This window comes from Solanum pennellii, chromosome 12, assembly GCF_001406875.1.
Source record: "Solanum pennellii chromosome 12, SPENNV200".
Classification (NCBI taxonomy): Eukaryota; Viridiplantae; Streptophyta; class Magnoliopsida; order Solanales; family Solanaceae; genus Solanum; species Solanum pennellii.
In genome coordinates this window covers 4448523-4464267 of record NC_028648.1, presented here as the reverse complement: position 1 = coordinate 4464267, position 15745 = coordinate 4448523, and the positions used below count along the sequence as shown (strand labels likewise).

Here is a 15745-nt window from a genome sequence, read left to right as displayed (position 1 = left end):
CGTATGTAATCTTCAATTTTTTTTTAAATCAAATTTATATATTTGTAACTACGTAAAGAGTACTACAAGTCACAATAATTTATGATAATTCAAAATGTTAAAAGAATCTATGAAAAACTTACGGTCAAAGATAGACTTGTTTGAATTTCGAAATACGAAAAGTGTCATATCAAATGAAAAGGAGGAAGTAATATAAGAAAAATATATTTTAAAAATTGCAATTTCTGCACTCATTTTCGTAACAAGAATGAATGATGCTCCATTTTGACTCGAGATCAAGATTTACAAGTCTCACTAACAGCAACATTAAGTGGCAGGAGATTGGTTGAAAAGTCAGACCCAACCAATCTATTCCCTAACCACCTATCTGTTCGTGTTCGTAGCTTAATGAAAGGTCAAGATTGTAGTTCAACGAAAAAACAATAGTCATTTGTATCATGTCATACGTGAATAGCCCACAAAATTTAGTTTTTTCTTTTATCTTCTTAAATTTTGTGTCATAAGTTAAACAATAAAATTGATGTCGTAAAGAATCACTATCAACAAAGAAAGAAGTTCAAATCATGCTATTTTCAGCTCTTAATCAAACAGTTACTAACTTGTATCTAACAAGTTGAACAGAAAAAAAATCTTTAGACAACAAACATCAAGTGGGACACAATTATAGGAGACAGGAGAAAAAAATGAAGAAATTAATAAAGAGAAAAATAAAAATTGAATTAGGTCAATTCTGTCTGTAACCAAAAGTGAACCAATCATTTAAAGGATAAACAAGATTTCTTTATTCTTAATTAAAATTTAATTTATAAAAAAGTATAAAGTTTTTTCTTGTTTTTATTTTATATTATACAGTGTGAATTTAAATTAATGAAAACTTTTAATGTTAGATGGTTATTAAAAGGATAAAAAGGTAAAAGAGTTTTTGGATTGATGATTTTGTGCTTTGTGGGCTGTACACAAGAGGTGCAGCATAAAGAGAAAAAAGGTGGCAGTAATATATTGATTAGGTCACAAAAAGCTTTTAATCTAAGCAGTGGGGCATCAAGAGCTCTCACCTTTAATAAGTATGTGTGACAAATTTTTTGTTTTTTTATAAGTTTAATATTCACATTAAAGTTTATTGATTCAGATTTATGTCATATAAAATTTTATTGAAAGAAAATTATTTTTTATTAATAGACTTTTTCATATCTAAAGTTTAAATATGAAATTATAAGAGCAGTTTCATCTATTGTATTATAATCGTTGATTGAAGTTTGATTAATTCAGATTTATACCGTATAATGTTTTATTGAAAGAAAATTATTTTTTATTAAAAGAATTTTTTATATATAAAGTTCAAATATGAAATTATAAGAACAGTTTCATCTACAGTATCATAATAGTTGATTGAAGTTTGATTGATTCAGATTTATGCCGTATAAAGTTTTATTGAAAAAAATTATTCTCTAATAAAATTTTTTTTATATTTAAAATTCAAATAAAAAATTATAAGAACAGTTTCATCTACTATATCATAATCGTTTAGGTTGAATATGGAGAATTGAGAAAAAGTAAAGTAACACAATGTACTAAAACTTTTTGTTTGAACCCTATGATAACAATACTTTTATCATATAATATTAAAATACTGGTATTCAAATAAAATTTAGGGATGAAATTTGTATTTTAAATTTTTATTTGGCCATGTTTGTTGTCATTATTTTTCTAAAAACACAGTACATTTACTTCTCGTGAGAAACTTTTTTTTAAAATATTACTTGAACTCTCATCTTCAAAATTTAACACATATTATCCAAATATGAAAGACGAAAAAATAACATAAATAGTCTCTAACTATAGGAGTATATTTAAAATGATTTTTTAACTATATACTTAACGGATGTAATTCTTTAACTATTTAAAAATTTGTCAATTTTAGACTTTTAACTATATACTTAACAGTTTTAGTTCCTTAACTATAGAATTACATAATTTAATCCTTTAGTACTCAAAAACTTATCTGATTTGATTTTTTTTTTCATTTTTTAATATAAATAGCTTAGATTTATATCATTTTCTCTTTGAATGACCACCTAAGTTTCTAACATCTTAATTAAAGTTCTACAAAAATATTTTTCTCTTTCTCAAAAAAACGTAAATTTAAATTAATCCGATCAATAAATTTTCAAACATCAAATACACAAAACAAACATCAAGGTCTCATATATACATCAGGCACCCTTCCTTACTCATTCTGTCTTGTCCCTATCTCTGTCTCTGTCTCTGTCTCTTAAGCATTCTTCATTATTTTCAAAGTTTTAACTTTTTGTTTATTATTACTATTACTAGCAAAAAAAAAATTGTATTTCTCATTATATTTAAGCTGTTTTAACTAAGTACAAAATTACAGAAATTCATAGAAAGTTGCTTTCTTTGACACATCAAAAATTCTGTTAAAAAGAAGAGAAAGAAAAAAAACAGAATGGGTTAGGCTAAGCTTATTCTTGTTATTTTCTTTGATTTTTTTTCTTCTTCTTCTAGCATTACAAAGCTGGATCCTCATAAGAAGAACAAAAAGAATCATAATTATCAAAATGTAGAAGAAGATGAAGAAGAAAAAGAAAAAAATCAACCACAACCACAGTTTTTTCAATTTCAACAACCTTTTACTCATCATGATCATTTTATGTATGAAGATTTAGATACCATCAAACAACAACAACAAGCTCAATCGAAGAAACGTTCGTTTTTTCCTCCTCTGCCTCGTCCTTCTTCTTGCTCGAAGCAAAAAGCTGGAACATCGTCAAAATTTGGTTGTGGAGAGATTGTTGAAGTACAAGGTGGTCATATCATAAGGTCAATTGGTCGAAAAGATAGACACAGCAAGGTGTGTACAGCTAAAGGTCCAAGGGATAGGCGTGTGCGCCTTGCTGCTCATACAGCGATTCAATTTTATGATGTACAAGATCGACTTGGCTATGATAGGCCAAGTAAAGCTGTGGATTGGCTTATAAAAAAAGCTAAAGCTTCGATTGATGAGCTAGCTGAATTGCCTCCTTGGAAACCAACTACTACTGGTGCTCTAGAGGATGATATTGATGTTGGAACTAGTAGTAAGAGTGCAACGATAATGTTAGGGCAGAACAATAGCGCTAGCTCAAGTGGTGAAAATGTGAATGCGAATACAAACACAGATGGAAGTTTTATGCCTCAGTCATTAGATTCTGATGCGATTTCTGATACTATCAAATCATTTTTCCCAATGGGCGGTAGTGGTTCAAATGAAGGTAATTCTTCATCTATGCAGTTCCAGAGCTTTCAAGAGCATAATTTGATGTCAAGAAGCCAAGATTTGAAGCTTTCTTTGCAATCTTTTCAAGATCCACAAGCTCAGTTTCAAGCATCAAATTTCTTTACTGGATTTGATGCTTCAGTGTGGCCTCAGCACGAGCAGCAGCCGGTTGAACTTGGTCGACTGGCTGCTGCTCGTGGAGACATTGGTGGCGGGGCAATTGCTGGAGCAGGTGGTTATCTGTTTAACTCTCAGCCTGCCCCGCCACTATTACAACAATTGTTCAGCCAAAATCAGTTTTTGTCTCAGAGGGGACCCCTTCAGTCCAGTTACTCACCTTCGATTCGTGCATGGATAGATCCATCAGCGATTGCTATCGCCACAGCTGATCCAGTTCACCAAAACCAAAACCATCATCAAGCTGTGTTTCCTATGTATTCAACATCAGTTTCTGGCATTGGATTCGCCTCAGAATTAGGCGGATTCTCTGGCTTTCGCATTCCTACACGAATCCAAGGTGAAATAGAGGAGGAGCATGATGGTGTTTTCGACAAACCATCCTCTGCTTCCTCTGATTCTCGTCATTGAATTAGCTCGAAAACACACCATTATAACCTGACAGGTAAATCAATTCATCATTTCAAATTCCATTATATTCTACCATCATTAGTTTACTGTTACATTGACCTTAATTTTCAGGAACAAGTACTATACTTCAAGATGGAAATGGGAAAAGACAAGTCAGGGAAAGCGCGATAATCCATTTTTATCGAGTCTGATTCAGTGAGAATGCACCGCGGAAGAAGAATCCTGAGCATAGTTTCAGGTTTTTTCTAAGATTAAATCGCGGTGTAATGTTTCATGTATAAGTGTGTTTTTCTGTTGCTAAGTTGTTGTTGTTGTGTGCTTATTATCTTCAGTTCATTAGAATTCTCTTGAATGACAATTATTATCAACCTGATTGATTTGGTATATACATTTAAGTTGATTGTGCCCTATTAAGTTTCAAAATATGAGATGCTTATCCATGAATGGAATGACTCTATAAAAATGTTGCTACAATCATGTCAGATTCTTTATAAGTCCGCAACTTTTAGAGGGGATTAGACATTTATTCATTGATATTTTGAAGAGTCTGATCAACGTAACATATTAGGGATTTCTTTCTTTTGATTGATTGATTGGTTGTTTTTTTACAACATTCTAACTTGAAATATATCATGTTTGAATGACTTCTATAAGTCCTCTAAAAGGAAATGAAAGTTTCCTTACATCCCTATCACTACATTGCATGGAGTTTTTGGAGAGCATTAAAAGTGTAAAGTCATTTTCTATGAACAGTTAAAAAAGTAATTAAGGTGTGGTTTTAGAAGACTTGTCTTATAGCTTAGCTTCTTCTTTAAATTTCTTATTTAAGTAACTTAATTCTCTTAACCATAAACTGAAATATTTTCCCTCTAATATCATAGGTCGAACAAATAAACACACATATCATATATAACTGTTTCAACTTTATACGAGTTGAAGGGTATAAATATCAGTTAAAAATTAAATATAAAGTATGTGGAATGAGAATTTTCTAGCTGTCAATTGAAAAACCTTATGATGTGATTTATCATGTCATGGAAAATAGAGGGCGTTATTTTGTAACAGCAGCATGTCCTCCAATTCTTCAGTAGTGGGGTTAGTGACTGCACGTGGATAGAAGGTTGTAGCTAAGTGTGTGGCCTAGTGTCAGTTAATATCTAGTAGAGACAAAAACAAAATATAGGCAATTAATTCCTTCTTATTTACTTTTAAAAAATTTGGTAGATAGAGAATTTTTTATTTTTGTTTTTTTATATCTAGAGATAATAAGTAGGCACGATACATAAACATGATCCTTAATTTAGCGTGAGTTGATAACTATAACCTTTAACTTTAGATGTGCATAAATAGGTAATTAAACTGGTATAAAATTGAACAAATTGACACATTCGTCCTACATGACAATTTTGTGTCTTGTGTGGCGTCCTACATGTATCATGTCATGTAGGACACATGTGTCTATTTATTCAATTTTATACAAGTTTAAGTGTCTACTTGTGCACATCCAAAGGTAAGGGTCATAATCGCAAACTGACGCCAAGTTAAGAGTCATGTTTATGTATTATGCCTAAGAAGTATCATGAAATTAATCAAGATTATTGAGAGATAATAGGTATCATTGTAAATTAATCAAGGTTAGTGTAAATTGACACGAATAGAGTTACACACTATATGTATTTTTGAGGAGATAATAATTATAGTATAAATTAATCAAGATGTGTGTAAGTCAATCTGAAGATCAATGAATAGAGTTATTTGATAAGAAAGTACTACTTAAGTGGAAGACCAATTAAATGTTTAATAGTATTTGTGTTGTTAGGAGATATAGCATGTATAAAACAAGTTAGTCGATCTCATCGAATACTAGTAAATACAATTATTTGATATAAGTAAATTAATCGAGATCAATGTGAATTGACTCTAACATTCTTAAACAAAGTTATTCAATATTTATGTTATTAGGAAATTGTATGTGTAAGACAAATTACTCGAGGTCATTGAACACTAATAAATACAGAATTATTCGATATATGTAATATTAAGACATATCAATATCAATAAATAGAGTTACTCGATATTTGCGTGGCAGAATTAAGTGGGGCTAGCTAGAATTGAAAAGAGAATGAGAGAGTGAAAGAATGCAATCAATTTCTTTTTAAAAAGATGAAACATAAGTTTTTATAGTGAAGAAACTAGAGAGGCAGATACCACCAAAAGCATGGTACTTTGCAATGAATTTTTTTGTGGCCCTTTTATTATACTGCACAGCTCATTAGTGTCATAAAAAATCTGTCTAGCTGTATGTTTTTTATTTGTTATTGTTTGTCTCTTTACAGGAAAAATTAAATTCATTTAGAACTCATGACTTCTATCAAGATAGTGACCATTGCTTAATGGTTGTTGTCTCTTATTTATGATGATTGATGAGTTACTCCCTCCGTCTTTCGTTTCATATTAGTTGATCGTATTTCATTTTATATGGTGTTTAAGAATTTATAATATAATCATATTTCATTTTACAAACAGATGTGAACAATTTTTTTTAAAAAAAATTGCAAGGGTAATATATATAAGAAAAAATTAATTAATGTTTTCTTGATTTAGTAAAGTAGACAACTAATATGAAATAATTCACTTTTAGTATAATGATCAACGAGTATAGGACTGAGGCACTACTCTTCATAAGGCAAGAATGATATATATTCATGAGAATGAAATTTTTATTATTTTAGTTTAAAAACTTGAGCATGATTAACTTAGATTTCTAAAATAGTTATGAGAAAATTTCATGTATAGCAATACTTTCGCACCTAATTAAGCATAGCTATAGTTTGTATATTTATGAAACGTAATATCTATATAACATTTCTATAGAAGAATACATTATATATGCGTGTGTAACAATAAAGAATTATATTCATATATATTATCTGTGTCTAATGTATTTGTGTGTATCTGCTATAAATATCTCAAACTATCGTTATGTAAAAAATTTAAACTACCTATTAGCCATTCAAATAAATATAGGGTCGACTTAGTTTGATATGGTTGAATATTGTTGTTTAACCATTCAATATCTAAGTGCATTTGTCTGACTAATTTAGATTTGTGTTGAGTAGACTCACTATCGGAAATAAAGACCAAATCTAGAATTTTAATTTAATCTGTTCAATCTTTTATTTTTTTTATCACCAGACCATTATAAGAGTCCGGAGCCTAAAGGGTATAAAATATTAACAAAAATTTTAAAACGGTATATAAAATTTTATTAACCAAAACGGCAAAATCGCTGGAACAATAGCGATTTCCTCCGTCTGAAAAAGCAAAGTAGCAGCGATTTTGCTTTTCCCGGCAGAGGAAATCGCTGTTGTTCCAGCGATTTTACCGTTTTGGTTAATATAAAATTTTATATGTCATTTTAGAATTTTTGTTAATATTTTATACCCTTTAGGCTCCGGACTCACCGTTATAATGTTGAGACTATGAGTTCAAAAAGTAATGGAGTATAGTATTGTATAAAATCTAGTGATTCTGCACATATATCTGCATTTTGTGTTGAAAATGTTGGTTTTCAACATGAAAGCAACACAAATATTATACTCAAAACTATTGTCTTTGGGAGGACAATTTTTCTCTTCATATAGCAATAAAATATAATAGAAGTACTATGATTATTATAGTGCAAGTGCTTGGGATGTCATATATTTGTTGGTATCAAAATGGACAATTAAGAAATTGTAATGTTTATATAATGGAGTCATGACCAATATGAATATATATATAATCACATTAAAACAACATAAAACAAAGTTTCCATCACCACACTAAAATATACAAAGCCAAATTAACTAATAATAAACATGTCAATCGACCAAAAAAAAAAGTATAGATATTCAAGTAGTAATAAGTAGGTTGAGTTAGCCCAATCAAATATTAGGCTCTTGAGAAACATGATTTTCATTAGTAGTGATGGACAATTTTCTTCCTCTTGTAGATTCTTTTCCATTTGAAATTGATGGATTTTTAATTGACACAACTAGTTTCATAGGTCCCAAATTTGTAGCTTTACTAGTTATCTTGGCAACTTGTTGAGAGTGAGAGGTTTTTGGAACAATAGGGTTTGTTTGAACTCTAGTCTCCCATGGTCGAACCGCGATCCAACGTTCCATCCAACTCCAACCCCAACTCTCCTTGCCAAGATCATAATATGCTTGTCCAAAATATTTATTCGAATTGGCTCTCCACTGAAACATGTATAATGTTGAAATCAAAATGATCAGATATCATGTAGAAACAACTCAAATATTAGATAATGATGATAGATCATGAGAGAAAGATATTACATGAGAAAGACAAATTTAGAGCCTATTTGGATTGGCTTAAAAAGTTGGTCAAATATATTTTTAAGTCAGTTTTTTATTTTTGCCGTGTTTGACAAAATATAAGAAATAACTTAAAATAAGTTGCAAAGTGTTTGACAAAGTAAAAAATGACTTAAAATAAGTCAGAAACCAAAAGTAGGTCTCCACCTACTTTTTATTTTTTTGACTTAAAAGTCATTTCACTTTGATTTTTGATTTTTAACTTAAAAACTACTTTTTTTAAGCCAATTCAAACAGACATTTAATGTGTTTCGATCAATTAACCTACGACTAGAAGATGATCAGTAATCAACTATCTTTAAATAATAGAAATACAATATAAAATTGAGAGAATACCCTCATAAAAATTCATTCTCAAAGAGTCCACACAAGTGAAAGCCAAAACTTGTGTCTACATAGTGAACACTATCAAGTGAGAAAAAAAAAATTCTTACCAAGAAAGAAAAAGGATGAATATAATAGATTTTTATATTCCTTGACTTAGAATGATAAAAATTAATTTTGATAGATATATTATTTTTCTTTAATAAAAATATATACGTATTAAATATGATAAGAAAATCAGGATAGACGAAAGGGTCATAGCTAACTTGCCTGATGAGAAAATGCATATGCCATTGCCCTCTCCCTCTTAGTTGCAGCTTCTTCTCTTTGTTGTAATTTTTGTAGTATTTCTTCTATGGTTTCAGCACTACTACTCCATTCCACCTATTTATCAAATCAAAATTGAGTGACCATTTAAGTGGTGTAGCCATAAATAATTAAGGATGATTAATGGATGATTAGTTAAATATTTTTTACGTGAGGAAATTTATTGTATACACATGTCAAAGTAAAATTATTGAAAATTTTTACCGAAATTTTTGACTTTAGCACTGACTATCTCCAAAGCAACTACTTAACTTTTTAATGAGAGTCAATGTTCTTCGGTCGATCGGAATTGAATTTTTAGTTTGTTTGGTCAAATTTTACCTGCTTATACAAATATTTTTGATGAGAAACAATTTGTGTTTGAATAATAAATTTAAAAAGTATTTGTGAGCAACAAAGTGTTTGACTAAGTTCCAATAAAATATTTTGAAGTGTATTTTCGCGAAAGTGTTTTTGAATAATATACAAAAATTTTTTTATAGAAGTTCACTAATCAACAAAAATATTTAAATAACTTCTAAAATATATATAATTTTAAAATCAATGACTCCATAATTTCGAAAAAAATCATGTGTACATATATAATATATATACATCTTGAGAAACTAACAGAAATTGAAATATAATTAACAGTGTATCCATGAGAAATATAGGAGTGCAAGTGTATTGTAGGTAGAAGCTAAAGGAACTAACGACCTGCATGACTTGTTAGAGTCTAATTTCATCATTGTTATTATTATAAGTTTATCTTAAAAACTCATAAATTCTGAATTCGTGTCTGATATCGTATACTAAATGCAAACTTAACTTGCAATCCACATGATGACACCCTAAGAATGTGATAAGTTATTGGTTGTTGTAATAAATGGGACAGGCCAGGGGGGTTATGATTGTGTTGTGAACAAGACAATATGTAGGAGTGGGAAGTGAAAAAGAGGTTATTATAACAAGACAAATTTTGATCAATAGATGGGATGACAGAAAATTCAGTAGCATAATTGAGATACATATAGTTTCATCATTATTTATTAGAAATAATACTAATAACTAGGTCAGGTCTATTCATAATGTGATGATACTCAATTTATTAGTCTCATTAGTTTGTCTCTCTCTTAAATTCTATCGATAACGTATAAATACATCACTATAGATAATGAAAAATATAATTTTTTTCATCGTAATATGATGATTAGGGTTTGTATAACTTAAAGAATATTTAGGTTGTGAACACACATAAAATTTATCTGTTTCGTCCAAATATTTGGATTTAAGTTAGGATTATTATAGGTACTCTCTAATCCCTAAAAAAAATTAATCTCTCCTAACTAGTGCTAAACAAATAAATACTACTATTTTAAAGTTAAAAATAGGATAAACTTTGAATAGATTGAATTGATCGTTTGAATCTTTTTATCTTTAATCAAATATTTTCATATTTGAACAATGAAAGACGTAAAAGTTTATGATAATAAGTGACCCCTTGATGGAATGTAAACTAAAATTAATCAAACCAATAAATTCCAAATATTGATTAATTAAATATATATGCCTCTTGAAAAAACAAAATAGCTTAACAAATATCTCCCTAATAAAAAATGATTATATGAAAAAGAAGTAGCCTAAAAAGAAACAAGAGAAACCAGATAAGCTTAATAGAAACAGCCATATAATTCAAAAAAAAAAAAAAAAAAAAGAGAAGTGATTGATATAGCTTATAGGAATATCAATTATTGTAAGGATTTTAATTATTTTGTTGGTTGTTGTCTTTTCATGCCTTAAATGGGGCAATTATTTAAGTTAAAATTTTGAAACATTCTTTTGCAAAAAAGAGGCAAAATTGAAGTTGAACAAGTCTTTAGTATTATAAGGTGTTTTTTCATGAAATAATTAAGTTTAATTTAACTCAAAAGTCACAAATTTTCTAAACAAAGCTATGGAACACATTATAATTTTTTTCCCACAAAATGAAGGTGGTATATAATTATTTTTTTTAAGTACAAGCATGGTTAATAAAGGAACCAAAAACTTTAAACGAAATATGCTTTTAAAAAACATTCTTCTCTAAATTACATTCAATATAATTTTATAAGTAAAATATGAGAAGGATGGAGTGTGCACAAACCTTATTATTCTGAATGTAAAGAGGTTATTTTCAATTGACCAGTGATTTAAGAAAAATGATTTCAAAAACGAATTTAACAAAAACGAAAGTAAAATATTACACTCTATACTTCATTTATGAAAAAAATGTTTGCAAAATACCCAGCAAGTAAGCAAGTTGTATACCGTCAGTGTATATAAACAATACGATTTAGTTATTATTATTGTTGAAGAATACAAAATGTGAATTGTATATCACATGAAAATTTTGGGGATGGAGTTAAGCCCAAAATTTATACCTTCACATGGTATCATAGTCGAATAGGATCCAGCCCAATTAATGTTCAATAATGATGGATTTCAAATTGCTCAGGTATCAGATGTTCAGTCTTAGGCATGAGATAAGGTGTTGAAAAGTCACGCTTTAGATGAAAAAGGGATGGATGATATTTTTATGTAGACTTAAACAATTTTTAGGTCTTGAAATAGCTTTTGGGGGTTGAGTTAAGTCTTGACCCAGTCCTTCAAGGAAATCCGCGCCCCCTCCCCTAATTAAATACGAATTGATACACTAAATTTTGTTACGCGTACAATATAAGAAAGAACTGAACCACGTGCAGTTTTTTTTTTGTTTGTTTGTTGCATAGAAATTGATTACCCAATTTAGATCTATAAGCTCTTGATTATACGACAACAACTTTAACAGTTACCTCAAGCTCGTGAAGCTTAGCCTCAAGTTTTTGTTGATTTTGAATTTTCTTCTGTTTATTGTGTCCTTGAGTCACCATATTGAGTCGTCTAGCTCTAATCTCTGACTGTATTTTGCTCCAACAATGTATTTGCTTCAAAGTCCCTGATATTTGGTTATTTACACTTAGCCCTTCAATTACACCTTGAAATCTCACTGCACCCCTAACGCGCCGTAGAGTTTTTCTTGCCTACACAATTAACATTAAATTAATATTCAAGAACTGTACGAAAAATACTACACTAGGTCAGCACCCAACGACATAGTCTGTTGGCCTAGACATGCAGTCGTGAGGTAACATTGCACTATGTGGTATGGAAGTACTTCATCCATCTACTTTTATTTGTCATGTTGTGCTTTTCGAAAGTTAATTTGATTAATTTTCAAAGTTAAATTAGATTACATTAATTCGATATTTCAAATAAAAAAAATTAGATATTCAAAAACTATATGAAAAGTACTATAAATTGCAATTTTTTGCATATCAATATGACGAAAAAATATATTTTAAAATTTTAATCAAAGTTTTTATAATTTAACTCTAAAATAGAAATCATGACAAACAATATTAGACGGAGGGAATATGTTATAAAGGTTATTTTTGGCAATGTCATAAAACAACATGGATATATTATAAAAGACGCACCTATACATCTAGTTTAACTTTCGAATAATGAAACGTGACAAATATTTTGGAACAGACGGATTATATAAAGAAGAATAGTTACCAAATGAGCTCTATAGGCAGTCTGAATTTTAGTGGCAGCAGTGTTGTGAGTAAATTTAGTCTTACAAGTAATCTTTTTTGAAGATGAAGTTCCATTTGAATAATGAGCACTAGGAACTTGAATATCTCCCTTTGGTTCATCAAATGCAGTACTTGTACTTGTAATCTGCAAATTAAATGTCAATTATATCACTCAAATACTTTTATTTTTATGAAAATTTGTTCGATATGTATATACAGTATGTTAAAGAATGACAAAAGTCCCACATCGGTGATTAATGAGATGGGTGGACTCCTTATAAGGCTTGGGCAATCCTCCTCCCTTTGAGCTAGCTTTTGGGGTGTGAGTTAGGCCTAAGACCTAATTTCACATGGTATCAGAGCAGGGCCCGTCTCACCCGATGTTGGGGTCCCCAAAATCAAAATTGCCCACGCACCAGATGCTAAGCACTGGGCGTGAGGTGGGGTGTTAAAGAATGACAAAAGTCCCACATCGGTGATTAATGAGATGGGTGGACTCCTTATAAGGCTTGGGCAATCCTCCTCCCTTTGAGCTAGCTTTTGGGGTGTGAGTTAGGCCTAAGACCTAATTTCACACAGTACATTGAAAAGTCCTACATTGGAGGTAAAATGCTCCTAACAAATAAGACTCCGTATTCAGGTGGACTCTAATTTGAAATGTCTAATTAGCTAATTTCTTTGTATGTTTATTTATTCATATGTGGGTTTTTTGAAAAATCTTGGTTCTTTATCATAGTAAGGATAGGCTTGCGGGTGGAAGGGGGGGTAAAAATATGTTCTAAACTATTTAAAATAGGTCAATTTTAACCCTCTATTATGTTTTTGGCTCAAGAACACATTCGACATTAGCGAACCAGCAAAATAGTTCAAAAATACTTTCTCTACTAGCGATTATTCCAAAATAAGGAGAAATAAATCAATTTTACCCTTAAACTATTCGAAATCGAGACAATTTTGCTAGGTCTTTTTAAAGTGCAAGGAAGTGAATAGAGAGAAATGTAGGTACCTTGAGCTGTTTGGATTTTCTTCTTTTGTTCCTCTTTAGCCCAATAATTGTTTTAAAGCAAAAACCCATAGTATATAATATTGAATGATCAAAATTCAGAATATAACATAAAGTTTCATACCTCAGAACTTATAATAAGCATATCATAAAGATCTTTGGTTCATTGGTTGAGTTTAAAGTTATTTAATTCTCAAATTTTTTTTGTGGTGAAATTGAAATAAATTAGAAAGGAGGTAGGTGATCTTTTCTTTTCTTCAATTTATTTTTTTATAATATATTTTTTAAAACAAGATATGGAGTAGAAAGAAATGTAAATGTACTACTTTTATCACTCAAAAACTACATGCCAACTATATAAAGTTGAGTAGTCAATTTTTTAGGAGGTTGCTTCATTTTGTTCACTATGTAGGTGGCTTTACTCTATTCAATTTCAATCAAAAAAATCAATGTCTTACCCTCACACCACTAAATAAATTAATTAAAAGAAACTTCACTCAACTATTCCTCTTTCTATCTTAGTTTAGCTAACGCTGTTTGAATACGTAGATAATACAAAATATAGAACTACAGAAGTAGATTTATGATTTGAACTTAAAAACTTTTTATATTTTGAACTTTAAGACAACGATCTTAAATGTTAGAACTGGGTTTAAAATTAAATGAAAACTTTAATATGTATGTACCACTAAATAAGAGTAAAAGAAAACTCACGAAACTTGTAATGTAAAAACGAAATTGAATGTATGATCTGGATTGGACAAAAACTATTGGGTTCGAAAAAAGGCTACCTCTTAACCGCTAAATAAGAACAAAAGAAACATTTGTGAAACTTGTAGTGTAAAAACAAAATCGAATGTATGATTTGGATTGGACCAAAACTATTGAGTTCGGAACGAAAAATAAAATTGTATAATTTGGTCCTGGCGGGGTTCGAACCCGCGACCTTCGGCTCATAAGACCAACGCTCTAACCAACTGAGCTACAGGACCTTGTATGCTTTGATAGAGTCATAAGAGCTATTAATTATGTAAACTTAAGAATATCACACATGGAGATAATCATTTTTAAATCTTAACCAAAATTTGTCAATAATTATTGTGTATTTGTTTATTAACACGTGATAATTGCAGTTTCACATCTCATCAATCTAGTTCATTGTGAATTGCTAACTATTATAAAAATTGATCCTACTTAACTGTTAATTGTTATTATAAAATAAGAATTGATATTTATTATAACATATGGTAATTGCAACTGACATCTTATCAGTTGAGTTCTTTTCAGTATATAGGAATATAATAGCTAGTTGTGTAGCGATTTAGCTGTCAATTGTTATCATAGGATAAAAAGTTGTATTTTCGCTATTTGATTTTAAAACTTTTTAAAAAAATTGTATTGATTCACTTATTTTTCTACCTAAAAGGATTTGGGTAACTCTATTGATAGCACAAGTGAATATTAGCGTTTGGACTAAAAAATATATTTTGAAAGAGTTTATCAAAAATTATTAATTTAGTTGATATCATTCTTTTCAAAAAAGATCATACAAGAACAAAGGTTAATTCATGTCAATTCAAAAATATTAGCATTTTATAGTTGTTGACTTCTTGTTATGTCATATCCAACTAAATTCTTTTCTAATTACTTTAATAATAATAATTAAAAAAAAAACTAACGTTCATTAAAAATATTCTAAGCACTACCAAAGATGACGAGGATAAACTTGCTAATACTTAGTTGTTTCAATTTATTTTACTTATTTTAATATAGTTGGAATCTAAAAAAGGTAATGAATTTTGTATATACAAATTAAAGATAAGTATAATATACTAAAAAGACCGTTTAATCTTATGAGGTTAAAGTTTGATTGGATTGACTTATGAATTTGGTTTATTTTGATCTATTTAGCTTAAAATTAAGTGCTTATTATATGCGTTTTTTTAATTTACCCAAATAACTCAAAAGTATTTAAAAGCTATTATTTACTTTTAAAAAATTAAAATAAGTCGATCCAAACAGACACTTACGCGTATCACGTAGAAATTGTCACGACCCAAATCGGGGACGCGACTGGCACCCACAATTTCCCTCCTATGTGAGCGAACCAACCAATCTAACCCTTATCATTTTAACATATATCAACAGAAAATAATGCGGAAGACTTAAACTCATTAAATAAAACAAATCAACATCTATTAATTCCCCAAAATCTGGAAGTCATCATCACAAGAACATCTATCTCAAATTA

At 29.5% G+C, this 15745-nt stretch overlaps 2 protein-coding genes and 1 non-coding gene across 4 annotated transcripts; 1 reads left to right on the top strand and 2 right to left on the bottom strand.

Moving 5' to 3' along the window:
- The first annotated feature begins 2260 nt into the window (after nt 1-2260).
- LOC107007455 (transcription factor TCP4-like) lies at nt 2261-4285 on the top strand. The gene is made up of 2 exons (XM_015206082.2): nt 2261-3896; nt 3974-4285. The coding sequence occupies exon 1, from the start codon at nt 2669-2671 to the stop codon at nt 3860-3862; it is 1194 nt and encodes a 397-aa protein (XP_015061568.1). The 5' UTR covers nt 2261-2668; the 3' UTR covers nt 3863-3896; nt 3974-4285.
- A 3194-nt stretch (nt 4286-7479) lies between these two features.
- LOC107005735 (protein IQ-DOMAIN 1) lies at nt 7480-13752 on the bottom strand. Of its 2 annotated transcripts, XM_027913359.1 has the most exons (6): nt 13498-13752; nt 12472-12636; nt 11706-11933; nt 8839-8952; nt 7807-8106; nt 7630-7776 (listed from the first exon to the last, which is right to left on the bottom strand). In XM_027913359.1, exons 1-6 carry the CDS (start codon nt 13564-13566, stop codon nt 7756-7758), a joined length of 897 nt encoding a protein of 298 aa, XP_027769160.1. In that variant the 5' UTR covers nt 13567-13752; the 3' UTR covers nt 7630-7755. The 2 variants fall into 2 exon arrangements, with proteins under 2 accessions (XP_015059873.1, XP_027769160.1); XM_015204387.2 differs by having other exon boundaries at nt 7480-8106; nt 13498-13751.
- Nucleotides 13753-14412: 660 nt separating this feature from the next.
- Nucleotides 14413-14486, bottom strand: TRNAI-UAU. Its single transcript has one exon. It is a non-coding gene; the product is annotated as a tRNA-Ile (tRNA).
- Between the last annotated feature and the right edge of the window lie 1259 nt (nt 14487-15745).